General features: G+C 32.7%; 1 protein-coding gene across 1 annotated transcript in view; it reads left to right on the forward strand.

The window, feature by feature from the left end:
* The window catches only part of LOC111696950 (uncharacterized), a 10,927-nt gene extending 4,421 nt beyond the window's left edge, over positions 1-6,506 (forward strand). Inside the window, exons 10-20 of the mRNA XM_023466768.1 lie at positions 2,974-3,053; positions 3,747-3,862; positions 4,037-4,144; positions 4,234-4,354; positions 4,418-4,501; positions 4,572-4,784; positions 5,651-5,707; positions 5,845-5,908; positions 5,996-6,150; positions 6,204-6,275; positions 6,422-6,506. Of these exons, the coding sequence (XP_023322536.1) occupies positions 2,974-3,053; positions 3,747-3,862; positions 4,037-4,144; positions 4,234-4,354; positions 4,418-4,501; positions 4,572-4,784; positions 5,651-5,707; positions 5,845-5,908; positions 5,996-6,150; positions 6,204-6,275; positions 6,422-6,506 (1,155 nt within the window). The remainder of the gene's footprint in view (positions 1-2,973; positions 3,054-3,746; positions 3,863-4,036; positions 4,145-4,233; positions 4,355-4,417; positions 4,502-4,571; positions 4,785-5,650; positions 5,708-5,844; positions 5,909-5,995; positions 6,151-6,203; positions 6,276-6,421) is intronic.
* Positions 6,507-15,116: the final 8,610 nt, after the last annotated feature.

A 15,116-nucleotide genomic window follows, 5' to 3' on the forward strand; every position in this document is an offset into this window, starting at 1 on the left:
TAACTGTTTATTAAAAGTACTAAAAAAAATCTTTTTTTAAATTGATTTTTAAAAATTTCACGGGCAACGCCGGGCACTTCTTTTAGTATTTTATATTTATTGACTATTGTTATTAATTTACTTCTTCACTCTCTGACAAAAAAACTAAATTGCTTACCCAAACTTTATTACTTGCTTACTTGCAAATTTACTGTGCTAAGAGTCGCAGCAGTGAAAGAATTGAAATTTTATAATTTATTTAGGATATCAACTGTTGTACTTGTACTTGTCATTCCCTTTTCTGCTCTTCTGCTTATCGAATAGCATTCTGTATTTCTGGTAAGCCAAATGATATATTGGAAAATTGCCAGCAAATTAATCATATTATCCTTCCACCCATTAAAAAAAGAAAATTTAATGTTTCTGGCATGTTTAGGTATGATGTTCCGTATGTATATACAATTGTGTTCGCTGAAACAAGGCTTGGAGTTACATCACAACATTCCACGCATATAATTTCCATCATTGGTAATACATAATTTTATATTTAAAAAATAGCTTGCATACCAAATGATTAAGGAATCTTGAATACAATCGGAGAAGTTATCATTGGTTGGATTGGAGATCAAACATGGGTATCTTCACACGTCCTCTACGCAATATGCATGATATTATGCGCTGTCTCCACAGCATTGATGCCATTGGTAGAATCTTACCCGATCCTTCTAGGTATACATATTACATTTATCAATCCTTCTAGGTATAAATATTACATTTATCAATTCTTCTAGGTATAAATATTACATTTATCAATCCATAGGTATTAATAATACAATTATATGCCAAAAAAGAAATCGTAAATATACGTACAATCCGCAACTTATTTTTTATCACTCTAAAAATAGAAGTTAGTTAGTCTCCTGCATAATCTGAATTTCGATTTACAATCCTACGTTTGGAAAGCCATTGCCTGCATAGCAAACTATTAGTTTTCAACGATTTACAGTTAGCAATATATTTTCAGAAATACCAAAAAACAGTATTCAAAGGTTTGAGACCCAACTTTAGATATGCTATTTTATTTCATGATTTGTTTGATGAAATTGGAAAATCGACCTCAGCTCATGATCTATAATTTTTAAAAACGCTTGCACTGCCTCATTTTTAACAATGAAAAAAATGAAGACTATTTGGAGATTTAAACGAAAACTTTTTTGTGAGTTGATGTTTTCTAAAAAATGTTATTTTTCCAACTTGAATACTTGGCAGAAGATCTTTAAAGAATTAAATCTAAATAAAGTATTTTTTTTATTTATTTATGTGTAGGATTGTCTGGAGTATACGGGTTCTGTATATCAGCAAACTACTCACTAACCTCACCGATCTTGGTAGATTTAGTAAGTATTGAGAGGTTTAGCTCAGCATATGGATTCCTCTTAGCATCTCAGGTAAATGTTATAATTCTAAATTGTTCACAACATAGACTGTTATAATCATAGATAAATAAATAAACATAGATAGCTTATGTACGCAAAATCACAAAGAATTGTACAGTCCGCGAACTCATACTTCTAGGGGTCAAAGTGTACTTCAATGATAAGCGGGGTGGTTTGGTGTTTTAATAGAGTGTAAAATAACTCCGGGAATGGAACTATTTGAACAACAATATTTCACTGAGCAATATATCATATTGACGAGAACTAAAGAAGGGGTTGAGAAGGACTAAGCTAAATTAAATTTCTCTCTACAGAACTCATGTACACCACAAGTACTCAATGACATAAGAACAGCCAATGTTCACAACCGACCTAGTTAATCTAGATAATAGGAATATCTTTAAAACATCTCTGTACATTTACATCTTTCAAGATGAAAAATTTCGTCTTATGCGCAATCTATCTTTATCTATGGTCATAATCCTTTTAAAATGTTTTAGGGAGTTGCTAATCTAATCGGACCACCATTTGCCGGCTGGTTGTACGATTACACCAAAGAATGGTTTTTAACCTTTGGAATGGCTGGACTTTTTATCGGTAATTTTTTTCAAATGTTAAGAGGTTAAATATTTATGAAATTTTTCTCTTGTATAGACATTAGACAACTTTAGAGCTTAATTTTTATATTTCAGGAACAATTTATATGAAAATAACGGCGCCGTGACAAACTCCTGAAAGACAAACTCCTGAAAGACAAACTCCGGAAAGACAAACTCCGGAAAGACAAACTCCTGAAAAGACAAACTCCTGAAAGACAAACTCCTGACGAGACAAACTCCTGAAAATAAAAATTCTGAAATACAAACTCCATAATATCAAATTTAAAAAAATGTTATAAACCCCCCCCCCCCCCCCCGATCTGAAAAACAATGGTTTTTTCAGCAATGGGTAATGTATTCCTTTGTGTTTAAAGGGATTGTTTACCTATTTTGCCAATAAAGAGAGTAACATTTAGATATTTTACTATTTTGTCTGCTCCAGAATTTTTTTCTGTCTGGAATTTGTCTCGTCCGCGCGAAAATGTTTACTCCCAAGTTTTGTCCTGACGCCCGAAACAAATCTATTTCAATCACTTTGTTATAGTAAAAGGTTTAAAATTTTAGTATATTAACTACATGCAGCAAATGCGTCGTACTTAGGGTTTCCAGCGAACGAAAACTTTCTTGAAAAAATGCTAAATTTGTGTTCGTATTTAGCAAACTTTTTCGCGAAATTGCGCATTTTTCGCGAAAATTAATAAAACGAAAAAGATTCGAAAACGATGCGAAATGTCCCGAAAATACTTTTCATGAAAAATAAAATCCGCAAAAACAATTAATTGCGCAAAAAAACTCGAACCATTAAAAAAGTTAATTAAATAAAACGAATCTTTCAAAACTTTGTTAAACATCTTTATTAGAAAATTTTATTTTTTTGTATCACTTTTATTTTGACGCAGTATAAGATAGCTTTATGTTCAACTACGAACCAGGCCCAACAAATAATACCATGTATTTAGGCTGAAACAGCAGGTGTTGTTGCAATATTTCATGCCGTCCCTTTACTAACTGGACCTCTCGCTACTTGGCTTACAGATAGGTACTACATGTATGTATATATATATATACATACATATATACATACACACAAATGACGAGACTGTAAAAGACGATCCAAAACTTAAAAAATATTACTATTTGACGCTTGATTTTTGGTTTCTGCCTTCAATTGAGTATGTTGATGTTTTAAAAAATGATTATAGCACAGAAATAAACCAGTTTTGGCCTACAAGGAACCCTAGACAAGAAAACTATACATATTCCGCACAATCTTCTCTGAAGTCTCATCCGTTGTGGGTTACCCTGTAAAGTGTACAAAATTGATTAATGTATCATGTATATATAAATAGAAACTTCCTTGTATCTGCAAAAATTTCTGATCATATTGCCTGTGTTATAAGTAAGCTGTACATTAGGCAAAAAAAAAAACACTTCGTTTCCTATGAAAGGAACTGAGTTTTTGCCACAAACTAAAATCTTCTGATTTGTAATCTTTTGATGAAAACCTTCGATATTTCAAACTAAGATTATTTTATCTATAAGTATCAATAGTTTGAAATATCTAAGGTCTACGACATTGGGTTACAAAGATATAGAGATTAGAAAATCAGACTTTGTGGCAAAAAACTCAACTCCTTTCCTATCAATAATGTGCCAATGAAATGTTTAATCTATAATTATGATCTTTATGATGAAAATATTCATCTATAAAATGTCCTAACAAATTGCGCAGGTATGGGTGTAGAAAAGTGACTATAGTTGGAGCTATTCTAGCTTGTATTGGGTTTCTTTTGGCTGCCTTTTCTCATCATATTGTCCTTCTGTATCTTTTCTTTGGAGTTATTGCAGGTAATAATTTAAGTAATTTGTGTATGAAAAGAAGTGTCATCTAACATGTTTGATAAAAATCTAAATGTTGCATGTTAACAACCTTAAAAGAATAATCAAACTGAAATCAATTGAAATTGGAAATGTTTTGAAACTGGTCCAATAATTTCATTATCATATTATTTTATATTTAAGGATTTGGACTTAGTCTCTGTTATGTAGCAGCGATAATTATTGTTGCATATTACTTTGACCGACGACGAAGTTTTGCGACTGGTATTTCTGTTTGTGGATCTGGTGTAGGTAGGAGAATTTTGTAAAATTTATCATAAATAGATTATTTTTCAATAGAAAGGAAGTGGTGTAGTAGTGATTTAAAAATCTTAACATAGGAACCTTCTTGTTTGCTCCTTTGACTCAGTATTTAATGGATGAGTATAGTGGATGGAGGGGTGCTTGCATCATACTTGCAGGAATTTTCCTTAATATGTGTTTTTGTGGAATGCTTTTTAGGTAAGCACTTCTTAACAGAAAAACTTTAAAGCTTAAAGTAACTTTTTAATTTCTTATTTTCAGGGAATTGCCTTGGACCAAAGAGATGAAGGGTAGAAGAAAAAGTTTTAGGTCAATATCAGAGATGCCAGAAATTGGAGATTTAAGGTCCATCAAAAAATCACTTGTTTTTTCTTCTTTACATCATTGTCATTATAACCTTTCTATTTCTACACAGATCTGCTTTGGAGGACGGGGAAGATTTAAGTGGATTTCTTTATAATGAAGAGGATGAACCAAGGATTGCAAGTAGTCTGATAGATCTTCCAACCTATGTCAAGAATGCTGCAGGTCTACCGCCAGATGTTCTAAGTATGCTGGCTAGAAACAAGGAAACATATACTTTTATTCAACAAAATTTTCCAGACTCCCTAATAGCAACCAGCATCAGGCAAGTACAAGTTACAGTGATATTCTAAATAACCCGGAATAATATAAATTGATTAATGACCTCAAAGCCGTCATTGATCATAGAATTAGATTGCGGCATTTATTACAGGTAAATTGAATTTAGCTATATTTTTAATGACAAAAGTAATCACAAAATAGCCCTAACTAATCCTAAAAATACCAGAGATATTATAAATGTTGTTTAAATTTCAATTTATTAAATAAAACCATGAAAATATTTTATTCTGAATGAAGGTTATTATGAAAGCTCAAAAATGGCAGATTTTGCAAATGGCAGAACTAGGGCTATTCTGTAATTATTGTTTTATAAAAAATATTGCTAAAATTAGGTTACCAATGTTGAATGTCTCGCACTATTTCTAAGGTCAAAGACGACTTTGAAGCCATCAATATATTTACATTATTCCGGGTTATTTTGAATATCACTGTATAGATTGTAAAAATGGTAAAAGTTTACAAAGTCATAAAATAAAATAATAAGACTTAGAGAACTTTTTTCTTTGCAATCATCTCTGAAGTCTCATCTTTTGAGTTTCAATGTATAAAATTATTTCACATTTTTAGCATAAAGGAGTTGAGTCTTTTTGCCGCAAACTCAAATTTTCTAATCCTTATATATTTGCAACCTGATGGTGTAAACCTTTTATATTTAAAAATTAGATTATTTGATCTAATATAATTCATAGTTTGAAATATCTGAGGTCTACCACGTTGGGTTGAAAAGATAATGGATTTAAAAAATCAGAGTTTGTTGCAAAGACTCGAATTTTTTAAGATATTTAAAATTAGGAAATTAAAGACTTTTTTATGAGTTATGACAATAATATCTTATTTATCTTTTTATAGCGAATACGGTTTGCGATCTGAAAACGGTTTTGTGGATAAAAAGAACGATCATGATCGGTATGTTAAAAATATTTTATTTATATCTTTTTTTAGCAAAATATTCAAAAATACAAAAACTAGCTTTTTAATGATAAAGAAGAATTGAATTTGTAATAAAGAATCAAGAGAAATTGATTTATTGTTTATTCTTTTAGACTAAACAAAAAAGAGGAGAGTACAAGCGTGAAGCTCGTCCGAAAAGTATCTTCATTACTGAAAGTAAATCATGAAAACATTTAATAAGAAAAGATATCTAATAATTTGATCTATCAAAATTAAATTTTTACAACTTTACAATTTATACAGAAAGATGAATCCAGGATAACTAGACCAGTAAAGCAAAGATTAGAGTTTGACGGGGACGAGGAAATTTCCACTTTTCCCCAAGGAGTGGCGAAACCAAGAGATGAGTTGGCGGATGAAAGTAATAAAGAGTTGGAAGTTCTCACAAACAGACAAAAGTAAGCCTCGTAAATTTAATTGAACACTTTTATAATCATAATCTTGATCTCAGGTTCCTGAAAACCCATTGTTTGAAGAATTTGAGGATGAGACGACAATCACTTACATGCAAGAACCGAATCACGTAAAATTTTAATACTTTTCTTTAATAATGTTGCTTTGTATAAAAAAAATATATCTGTTTTCTGTTTTCTTGGATTTCTAGTCTAATTGGATTTAGAAATAACAATTCAGTTGGAAAATAATATTTGTTTGACTTTATCTTTGTAGGCAAGGTCTCCGTTCTTCCTCTTGTCCTGATATATTAAACCCTGTATTACCTGATCTAGTGAGTGAACCAGGTACTTTTTCTTAAACTTAAATGTTCTTAAATAGATATATTTTTTTGTCAATAAAAGTACTCAAAGTTATCTATATAACTTAAAATTAATATTATCTGCAAAAGAATAAAAGAATCTAAAGTGCAATTTTTTATTGAAATAGATTTATAGCACGTCAAGTGATAGATAATTCAATTATTTTTGTCTAGGTTTTTTAATCTATATATACATACATATATATATATATATTCCTTTACAAAGTCACATTGCTTTGTGAAAACATTAGGACAGTTGCCAAAAAGCTCTATATTGTTTTTTCTTAAACATTTTTCCAATGAAGATTTTTTTCAGATTAAAAAGAATCTTTCATGCAAAAGAATTCATCTTAACTTCTAAACTTCATCAAAAATTCAATGCCGTTGGTAACATCTGAGGTGAACTATTTATTTACATTTGGAGCCATAAAACTGCAGAGATTATTATATGTTTATTGATTTTGTTACAAAGGAAATAGTTTTACAAGTAAAGCTTAAGTGAAATAGGGGTTTGTACACTGCAAAATTGTTGTGTTTCATGAAGAACTATTTTGATCATAATTCAGTCGTCTTTCTTTGACCTTTCCTTCATTTTTATTGGTTCCACAGTAACAGTATATTTGATCAACACTGAGCATCGTTCTTTGTATGAACAAGGGCCAATGACATCCTTGGAGGACAATAGTTTGGCCACTATACATGTCTCACGTAAGAAAAAGATTCTTTTATCCCGATCGGAAAGGTCATCTTCTCGACCATTGTAGTGTTAGCAAGGAACGTACTCTGTAGTAGTTATAATCGTCTTGAATTGTTTCTAGAATGAACCAGTCTAAATCTTCAAGCATAACAATACTACACAAATGACCGTTATTAGGTAAGTTATTTAATTAGAATTACATATTCTTAACATTTAATAAGCTCTTGAAGTATAGTGATTTACATTTTTTTGTTGATTAANCCGCAGCGCTCGGCCCACTAGCCTGTCCTAGCCGCAGCGCTCGGCCCAGAAAGTGTCTCAACCTAACCTAACCCTAAATAATAAAAAATAAATAATAATAAATTTGCTGGTTATTCTGATCATTGTAATACTTTGCTGCTAGAAGCATATTCAAATTACTAAAGATTGAGAATTTTTTCTAGAATATTTGCGGATTTTTCTTCTAAAGTTTATGAATTTTATCAAATTTCATTCAGAGAAAAATTTCATAATTTCAGGAGTTTGTCTTTCAGGAGTTTGTCTCGTCAGGAGTTTGTCTCGTCAGGAGTTTGTCTTTCAGGAGTTTGTCTTTCCGGAGTTTGTCTTTCAGGAGTTTGTCTTTCAGGAGTTTGTCTTTCAGGAGTTTGTCACGGCACCGAAAATAACATGTATAATGAACTTTTAAGAATGCAATCTTTTATGGCTGAGGTTTTAATGAATATTTTTTTAGGTGGCTCAGGTGTTCTTCTGCTCATAATACCAATTGTATCCTTCGCAAATAGAATGAATCAAAACAAGGAAGACAAAAGAAGCGAAATTTCCCAAAATAATTCCATGTAAGTTTTCTCTTCTTAAAAAACTTTCATAAAATATCAATTCTTAATACTAAATCCTGATGAGCTAGAGTCAGTCAGGGAGTTTTAATGGATGGAAATTGTTTAACTCAGTATCTAATTGTCTAGCTTTTCAAGTTTGCGAAACTTATATTAATAAAATTCAGAAGTTTGACAATTGGCAGATTAATAACAGTCAGGTCATGAAATAAACGAAATAGTATTCTGTGACATCAAATAGATTAAGTTTAAAGTATAATAGGTTTACACCACTAGGTTGCAAAGATATATCAATTAGACAATTCGAATTTATGGCAAAGACTAAATTCCTTTACCAAATTTCTGCAATTATAGAAGCCTTTCTTTACACACCTAACAACAAAAAAACATAAGCAAATGTGTAATGAACATTTGTTCGGCTGCAGTGGGAGATTAAAAGGACTACTGCAGTGGGAGATTAAAAGGACTACTGCAGTGGGAGATTAAAAGGACTACTGCAGTGGGAGATTAAAAGGACTACTGCAGTGGGAGATTAAAAGGACTACTGCAGTGGGAGATTAAAAGGACTACTGCAGTGGGAGATTAAAAGGACTACTGCAGTGGGAGATTAAAAGGACTACTGCAGTGGGAGATTAAAAGGACTACTGCAGTGGGAGATTAAAAGGACTACTGCAGTGGGAGATTAAAAGGACGACTTCAGAAATTTCACTTTACTACACGTTTTGTAAAAGAAAGAATACTTTTGAAATGACTAAGGAACTTAACGTTTGCCTCAAACTCTAGTTTTCTTATCCGAATAGCTCTCAACCTAAAGGTGTTTAGTTAATGCGTTGATCTTTGATATTTAAATCTTTGACCGAGGAATTGATTCTTTGTCAGAAATCCCAATCTTTAATCTCTATATCTCTGCAATCTGGTGATGTAAATCTATGATATATTACTTGATCTAACAGAATTTATAAATCATAATTCAAAATATTTAAGGTGTTTGACAATGGGTTCAGAGATATGAGGATTAGAAAATCATAGTGAAAAAGACTTTATTAATTTTTCAGGCAGAAATCGTAGTTTGAAATATCTAACTTTTACGACATCAGATTGAAAGATTTAAGGATAAGAAACTTAGAGTTTGTGTTAAGGGTCTAATTCCTTTACAGAAAACATTCAAACGCATTAACTCTGGTTGATACCTTTTTCTTAACTATATCTAAAAGAGGTTGGATTCTTTGTTTAAGAGATTGCAAACAACGCAATTTTAATCTTTAAGTTACTTTTACATCTTAGTACTTGTGGATTTCTACATTTGTTGTGTTCAAAGGGGGGGGGGTCTCGAAACGTGATAATAAGAACAAGGCAGGCTTCAAGGAAAAAGGAGGAATATTTATTTCCCAAGAAACGGTCCCCGAGCAACTAAAGTTCTCAGGTTGGCAATTGTTCATAGGCTTCCCACGAGTTCTCCTCTAATCCATAGACGATAATATCAGAAAAGTCTTTATTTCGATCCTGTAAATAAGTACGATTAACAATGATTATTACTAGGGTTTAAATATGTAATGTTTACGATAATTATTTTTAATACGAAATGTGCTTACTGAAGGGTTAGAAGGGAATACGCAGGATATTAAACAGTGCTAAAGCAACGTTTTTGACATCTGAAATAAAATGACAGATTTTATTATTTATTTTAAAATTTCAGGAACGAGTTACATGAAAACAACGGCTGTGTAGAGAGTGCTGTATCTGTATAAAAGAATAAACTTTGAAAATTGAATATACTATATCATCTGTTTTATTTTTTGAGGCCATTCGGACATTTTTATTTCAAATTTATTTCAAATGATCCCATACAACTCAAGGTATCATCAAGCAGTTTTAAAAAGAAATAAAATAATTGTTTCAGTTTAATTTAAAAAAGAAAATATCATCAATCTAAAAATAAGTTTTTCTAATAAAACATACAAAAGTTCGAAAATAATAGAAAAATATGCCAGAACTTTCTTCAGATAATGGTTTACTCTCAATAAAACCCTAATCTCTAAAATCATTAATTAATATTTTTCTCTTTAGAACTTCATTATTTCCTCAGCAGGCTTTATTGAATTAAATATTTAAACCTGTTAAATCACAGTAATGTTGAGTTGATATGAATAACAATGTACTCATGTATTGTTGCTTTATTATGTTTGTTTTTATGATTTTGTAAACCATCGTATTTATGTTTTGAAGTTTAGCTATGTTTACGTACATTTCATCACTACCTGTGATAATTATGGAGAAAATCCTAAATGTATTAACTGAAAACATTGAAAATAAAACAAAATAATCATAATACATCCACCATGAACGGTATGCAGGATGCAGTGAGGGAGGAAGAACATGTGTCGCAAGGGGCACACGTAAATTTCCGGGTCAATTTTTGTTGATGTTGCCAATCGGGAAAGTTTTGTTAAAAAAAGTAAAATCAGCCTTTTAAACAAGAAAATGAAAACTTTAATAATAATTTTCTCGTCTTGCTAATTGTACCTTATAACATACATAGATGTATTATGTACTACGTATTGCTAAAGTGTACTTCAAACTTTAATTGCCATCAAATACTTGAATAAAGTACATTAATGGGTCTAAAAATCAGAAAACTAATTCTTGCAAAAAATATCCAATTTTTTTGGTGGACCAAATTTCTGACACTTTACTTTAAAATATTACTAATAACTATTTTTACCTCAAGATTATTTGTTGGTAAGATATAAATTACGAAATGAAATTTTGGTGAGCACAAATTTTTGCAACTTTGCAAATCCGCTATTTTATCATATAATATATCATTGACAATCCATGGGGTTAAGAGAGAACGAAATCCCAAGGGGTTCATCTTTCTTTTTCTGGTAGAGCTCATCAGTCCATGCCAATTGTTTTCTGCTGCCTAGTCTTCCTTTCCTTCCTGTTTCATGATCGAGAATAAGACACAGGGAATCGGGATCAACAGCGTACAATTAAGAGTTTCTGCGGCTGGGGGGTGGGCCGTGCATCCCCCCCGCTCGGGCTCCTCGGTCACAGCCTTTATCAGTGTAGGGAAATATAAATTGAATCGAATTATTAAAGGCCAGAAAAGGTGTATCAGAAATATTAGAAGAAATAAATATTACACACAATAAACATACAGAACCTATATATCCAAGAAACTTATATTCTCAAGTTTAGGGATCTTGTTTAATTCAACTGTAAAATATTTATGCATTTATTTTGTCATGAAAGTCTGCCAAATTGTTTTTCTAATATGGTCCAGAAATCATTTTCGATTAGAACAAATAACAAATTGTTGCAAAACTTGGCAAGAATTCTGGTTTACATCGGTTTCCAACCCCATTTCCTTACCAAAACTGTAGAAATAGCTAGAAAATTACTTTAGTATAATTGTAAATATCTATGTAATATATAATTATAAAACTGTTTCTCATGACCTTTAATTTTTGTACATATCTATTGTTAATATTTAACCTGTAAATCTATAACATTATTATTATTATTATTATTATTATTATTTGATTCAGTATTTGAATAAACCACATATTCGACAATACAAGAGCTAAGAAGTAAGTAAGTGAGCATACAGGGTGTCCCACGAAACATGACAGTTGGTGAATAGTTTAGTATGTCTTTTTCCATTATATTTGCTCAGTTGTTTGATACCAAAGAGCAATAAATATATTATATGGGAGTCATGTTCTATTAAAATTGATTTCAAAGTAAAATATAATCAATTGCAAAAGATTTGTTTAACTAAAAATAACTGTTTATTAAATGCCATGTTTCGTGGGACACCCTGTACATCCCATCTATATGGCATGAGGCGTAGCTTGCCCGAGGAGGGGATAGATAAAACTCCTAAGAATGCGCGGTACATGGGTCTGACGGGAAGTATCTTAACTTAACCTAACCCGTGGCCGCAGCGCTCGGCCCCCTAGCCTGTCCTAGCTGCAGCGTTCGGCCCAGACAATTTCTTAACCTAACATAACCCTAAATAATGCTAAATAAATACTAATTTCGTCATTCTTAGGAGTTTTATCTATCCCCCCCTCGGGCAAGCTACGCCTCATCCCCATATATTTATTTAAACGCACAATTAGACCAATAAGAGCGAAGCTCTTAGATTTGCGTCGCAAGAACATCTGATCCAACCGTCAAAGCGCAACCTTGTTTGAAATCTTTAAATACGCAAACGGATGAAACCGAAAGATCAATTTTACAACCTGCACGCACATAAGCATGGTTAAATTTAATCGTTTTTCAGTCCAACTACTTGTCATTTGGGTGGATTTAAAGTGAGATTAGTACTTGTAAAGAAATCCATGGGGCCTTGCAACATTTATATAATTTAATCATGCCCGGTGCAGAAGTCAGTCTCTCTCTTTCTGCAGATAGATAGATAGAAGAAAGGATGAGACAGCATATACGCCGTACTGCCCTGCCATTATAGGCCTGGGGCCATAGAAAAAAAATATTCTTTAAACTCGGCAACACAAGTCACAACTCACAACAACTCCGGGATTCTGATTCTAAGACTTTAGGGCGTAGGTATGATTTTTTTAGGAATCAAGGTGTAAAATCGTTATTTTTTTGTTTGTATTTTTGTAATTGATGAATTTACAACCTCGACGGCCGCGACCGCCGGCCCAACATCGCAGGCTCATTGACTTATGGAGTAAATAGACCGACCCTGACCCTGACAATTACTAAATGTTAAGTCAATGTGATTAAGAGGGGGCAATATGCAATAACCCCCAAGCTCCCCCTCCATCAGGGGCGGATTGAACCATTATCTGCGGGACATCACGGGAGGGGGGGGGGGGGGCAGAATTGCGCGCTTAGAATTTTAAAAAAAGCAGTAAATTCCTACTTCTTATTTGTTCAAAAATACAAGTTTACAAACTCCAGTTCTCCCACTTTCTTTTCTGTAAACTCTAGTTCTCCTACTTCCTATCTGTAAAATCTAGTGCTGTCCTACTTTCTGTCTGTTATAGACTCCCAGTTCTCCTACTTTCTATCTGTAAAATATAGTTCTATCCTACTTTCTGTCTGTAAACTACAGTTCTGTCACTTTCTATCTGTAAACTCCAGTCAGCTCCTACTTTCTGTCCGTAAACTCCAGTTCTGTCACTTTCTATCTGTAAACTCTAGTCCTCCTACTTTCTGTCTGTAAACTCCAGTTCTCCCACTTTCTATCTGTAAACTACAGTCCTCATACTTTCTATTTGTAAAATCTAGCTCTTTCCTAGTTCTGTCACTTTCTATCTGTAAACTCTAGTCCTCCTACTTTCTGTCTGTAAACTCCAGTTCTCCCACTTTCTATCTGTAAACTACAGTCCTCATACTTTCTATTTGTAAAATCTAGCTCTTTCCTACTTTCTATCTGTAAACACCAGTTCTTATACTCTATCTGTAAAACCCAGTTATCCTACTCTATATCTGTAAACTATAGTTCTTGTACTTTATATCTGTAAACTCCAGTTCTTCTACTTTCTATCTGTAAACTTTAGTTCTCCTACTTTCTATTTGTAAACTCTAGTTATATCCTACTTTCTATCTGTAAACTCCAGTTCTCCTACTTTTTACTTGCAAACTCTAGTTCTTCTACTTTCTATCTTTAAACTGCAGTTTTCAGCTTTCTATTTGTAAACTCCAGAACTCCTACTTTCTATCTGTAAACTCCAGCTCTCATACTCTCTATCTGTAATACCCAGTTTTCCTATTTTCTATCTGTAAACTCCAGTTCTTCTACTTTCTATCTGTGACCTCCAGTTCTTATACTTTCTATCTGTAAACTTTAGTTCTCCTACCTTTTATCTGTAAAATCTAGTTCTATTCTACTTTTTATCTGTATAAACTCCAATTCTCCTACTTTCTATCTGCAAACTTTATAGTTCTCCTACTTTCTATCTGTAAACTCATGCAGTTCTCCTACTTCTTATCTGTAAACTCTAGTTCTCCTATACTTTCTATCTGTAAACTTTAGATCTCTTGCTTTCTATACCTGAAAACTCTAGTTCTCACACTTTCTATCTGTAAGTTTACAGGCATATTAGTATAATTATAATAAGATGATAAACAATTTTGATAGGTATTTTTTCAGGTAATTTATTAAAATTCTATTTTCGTTGTGTCTTTCAACCCTTGATGCTTTTATTTCATATCATAAATTTCCTTAGAGGGGGGGAGAGGAGCGGAGCCCTCCCCAGGAGCTCAGGGTGGGGCCCAGGCCCCACTCCAATCTGCCCCAGCCCCCATGTATAGCCTTTCATGCCGGAGAAAACGTATGACCGGATTCTTGTACTTCGAAACAAATTAACAATTTATCATAAGTAAGTTTTGTTTGTTTCAATATCCAAAAGACGTGGTGTCCCTTTGTAATTTTTATTTTCCTGAACTTCAAGTTGTATATACTTTAAATAATCTTTTCATTTGGGCTAATAGACCGCCCCTAGTCGGCAAGGCAATTCTGTAACATATTAAGAGAATCCAATTAAGAGAATAGTGCATGCTTGAAGGTTATAAGTTAGTATAAACACATTCACCCCCCCCCCCGTGTGCAGAGTGAAAGTAAACACCCCTGTCTGCAATTACCCTGAGTTTACCCCTGTCCAGGAAACTCAGGGTAAATATTTACTTTTTTTTTCGATGAGGAAAAACGAAAAGATTTGTATTAAGTTTTATTTTGACTAAAAAATCCTAATTTAACAAATGAATTTTTAAGATTGCTATTTGATTCTCATCCAATATCAGCTGATGGGAGCGCGCTCTCCTGCCTGCCACTGCAGCGGTTGCTGTCTCAAGCTGTCGTGCTGTCTCTTAGCTGTCAAGGCGGGCGCAGCAAGCCTCGTTGCTGAACAGCTGTGTTTCAAGCTCAGGGTGCCCAACCTTGTGGATTAAATCCCCAGAAGTGCCAAATCTGGGGATTTTGAAACCCCTTGGGGATTTGTAGATATTCTGGGGATTTTAATATTTATTCTGATATTTCTGATATTCTGTCAAAAATTAATGAAAAACATGTCTCGAAATTATGGGAAAGTTTTCCTGTAACAT

This window comes from Eurytemora carolleeae, unplaced genomic scaffold (assembly GCF_000591075.1).
Source record: "Eurytemora carolleeae unplaced genomic scaffold, Eaff_2.0 scaffold244, whole genome shotgun sequence".
Classification (NCBI taxonomy): domain Eukaryota; kingdom Metazoa; phylum Arthropoda; class Copepoda; order Calanoida; family Temoridae; genus Eurytemora; species Eurytemora carolleeae.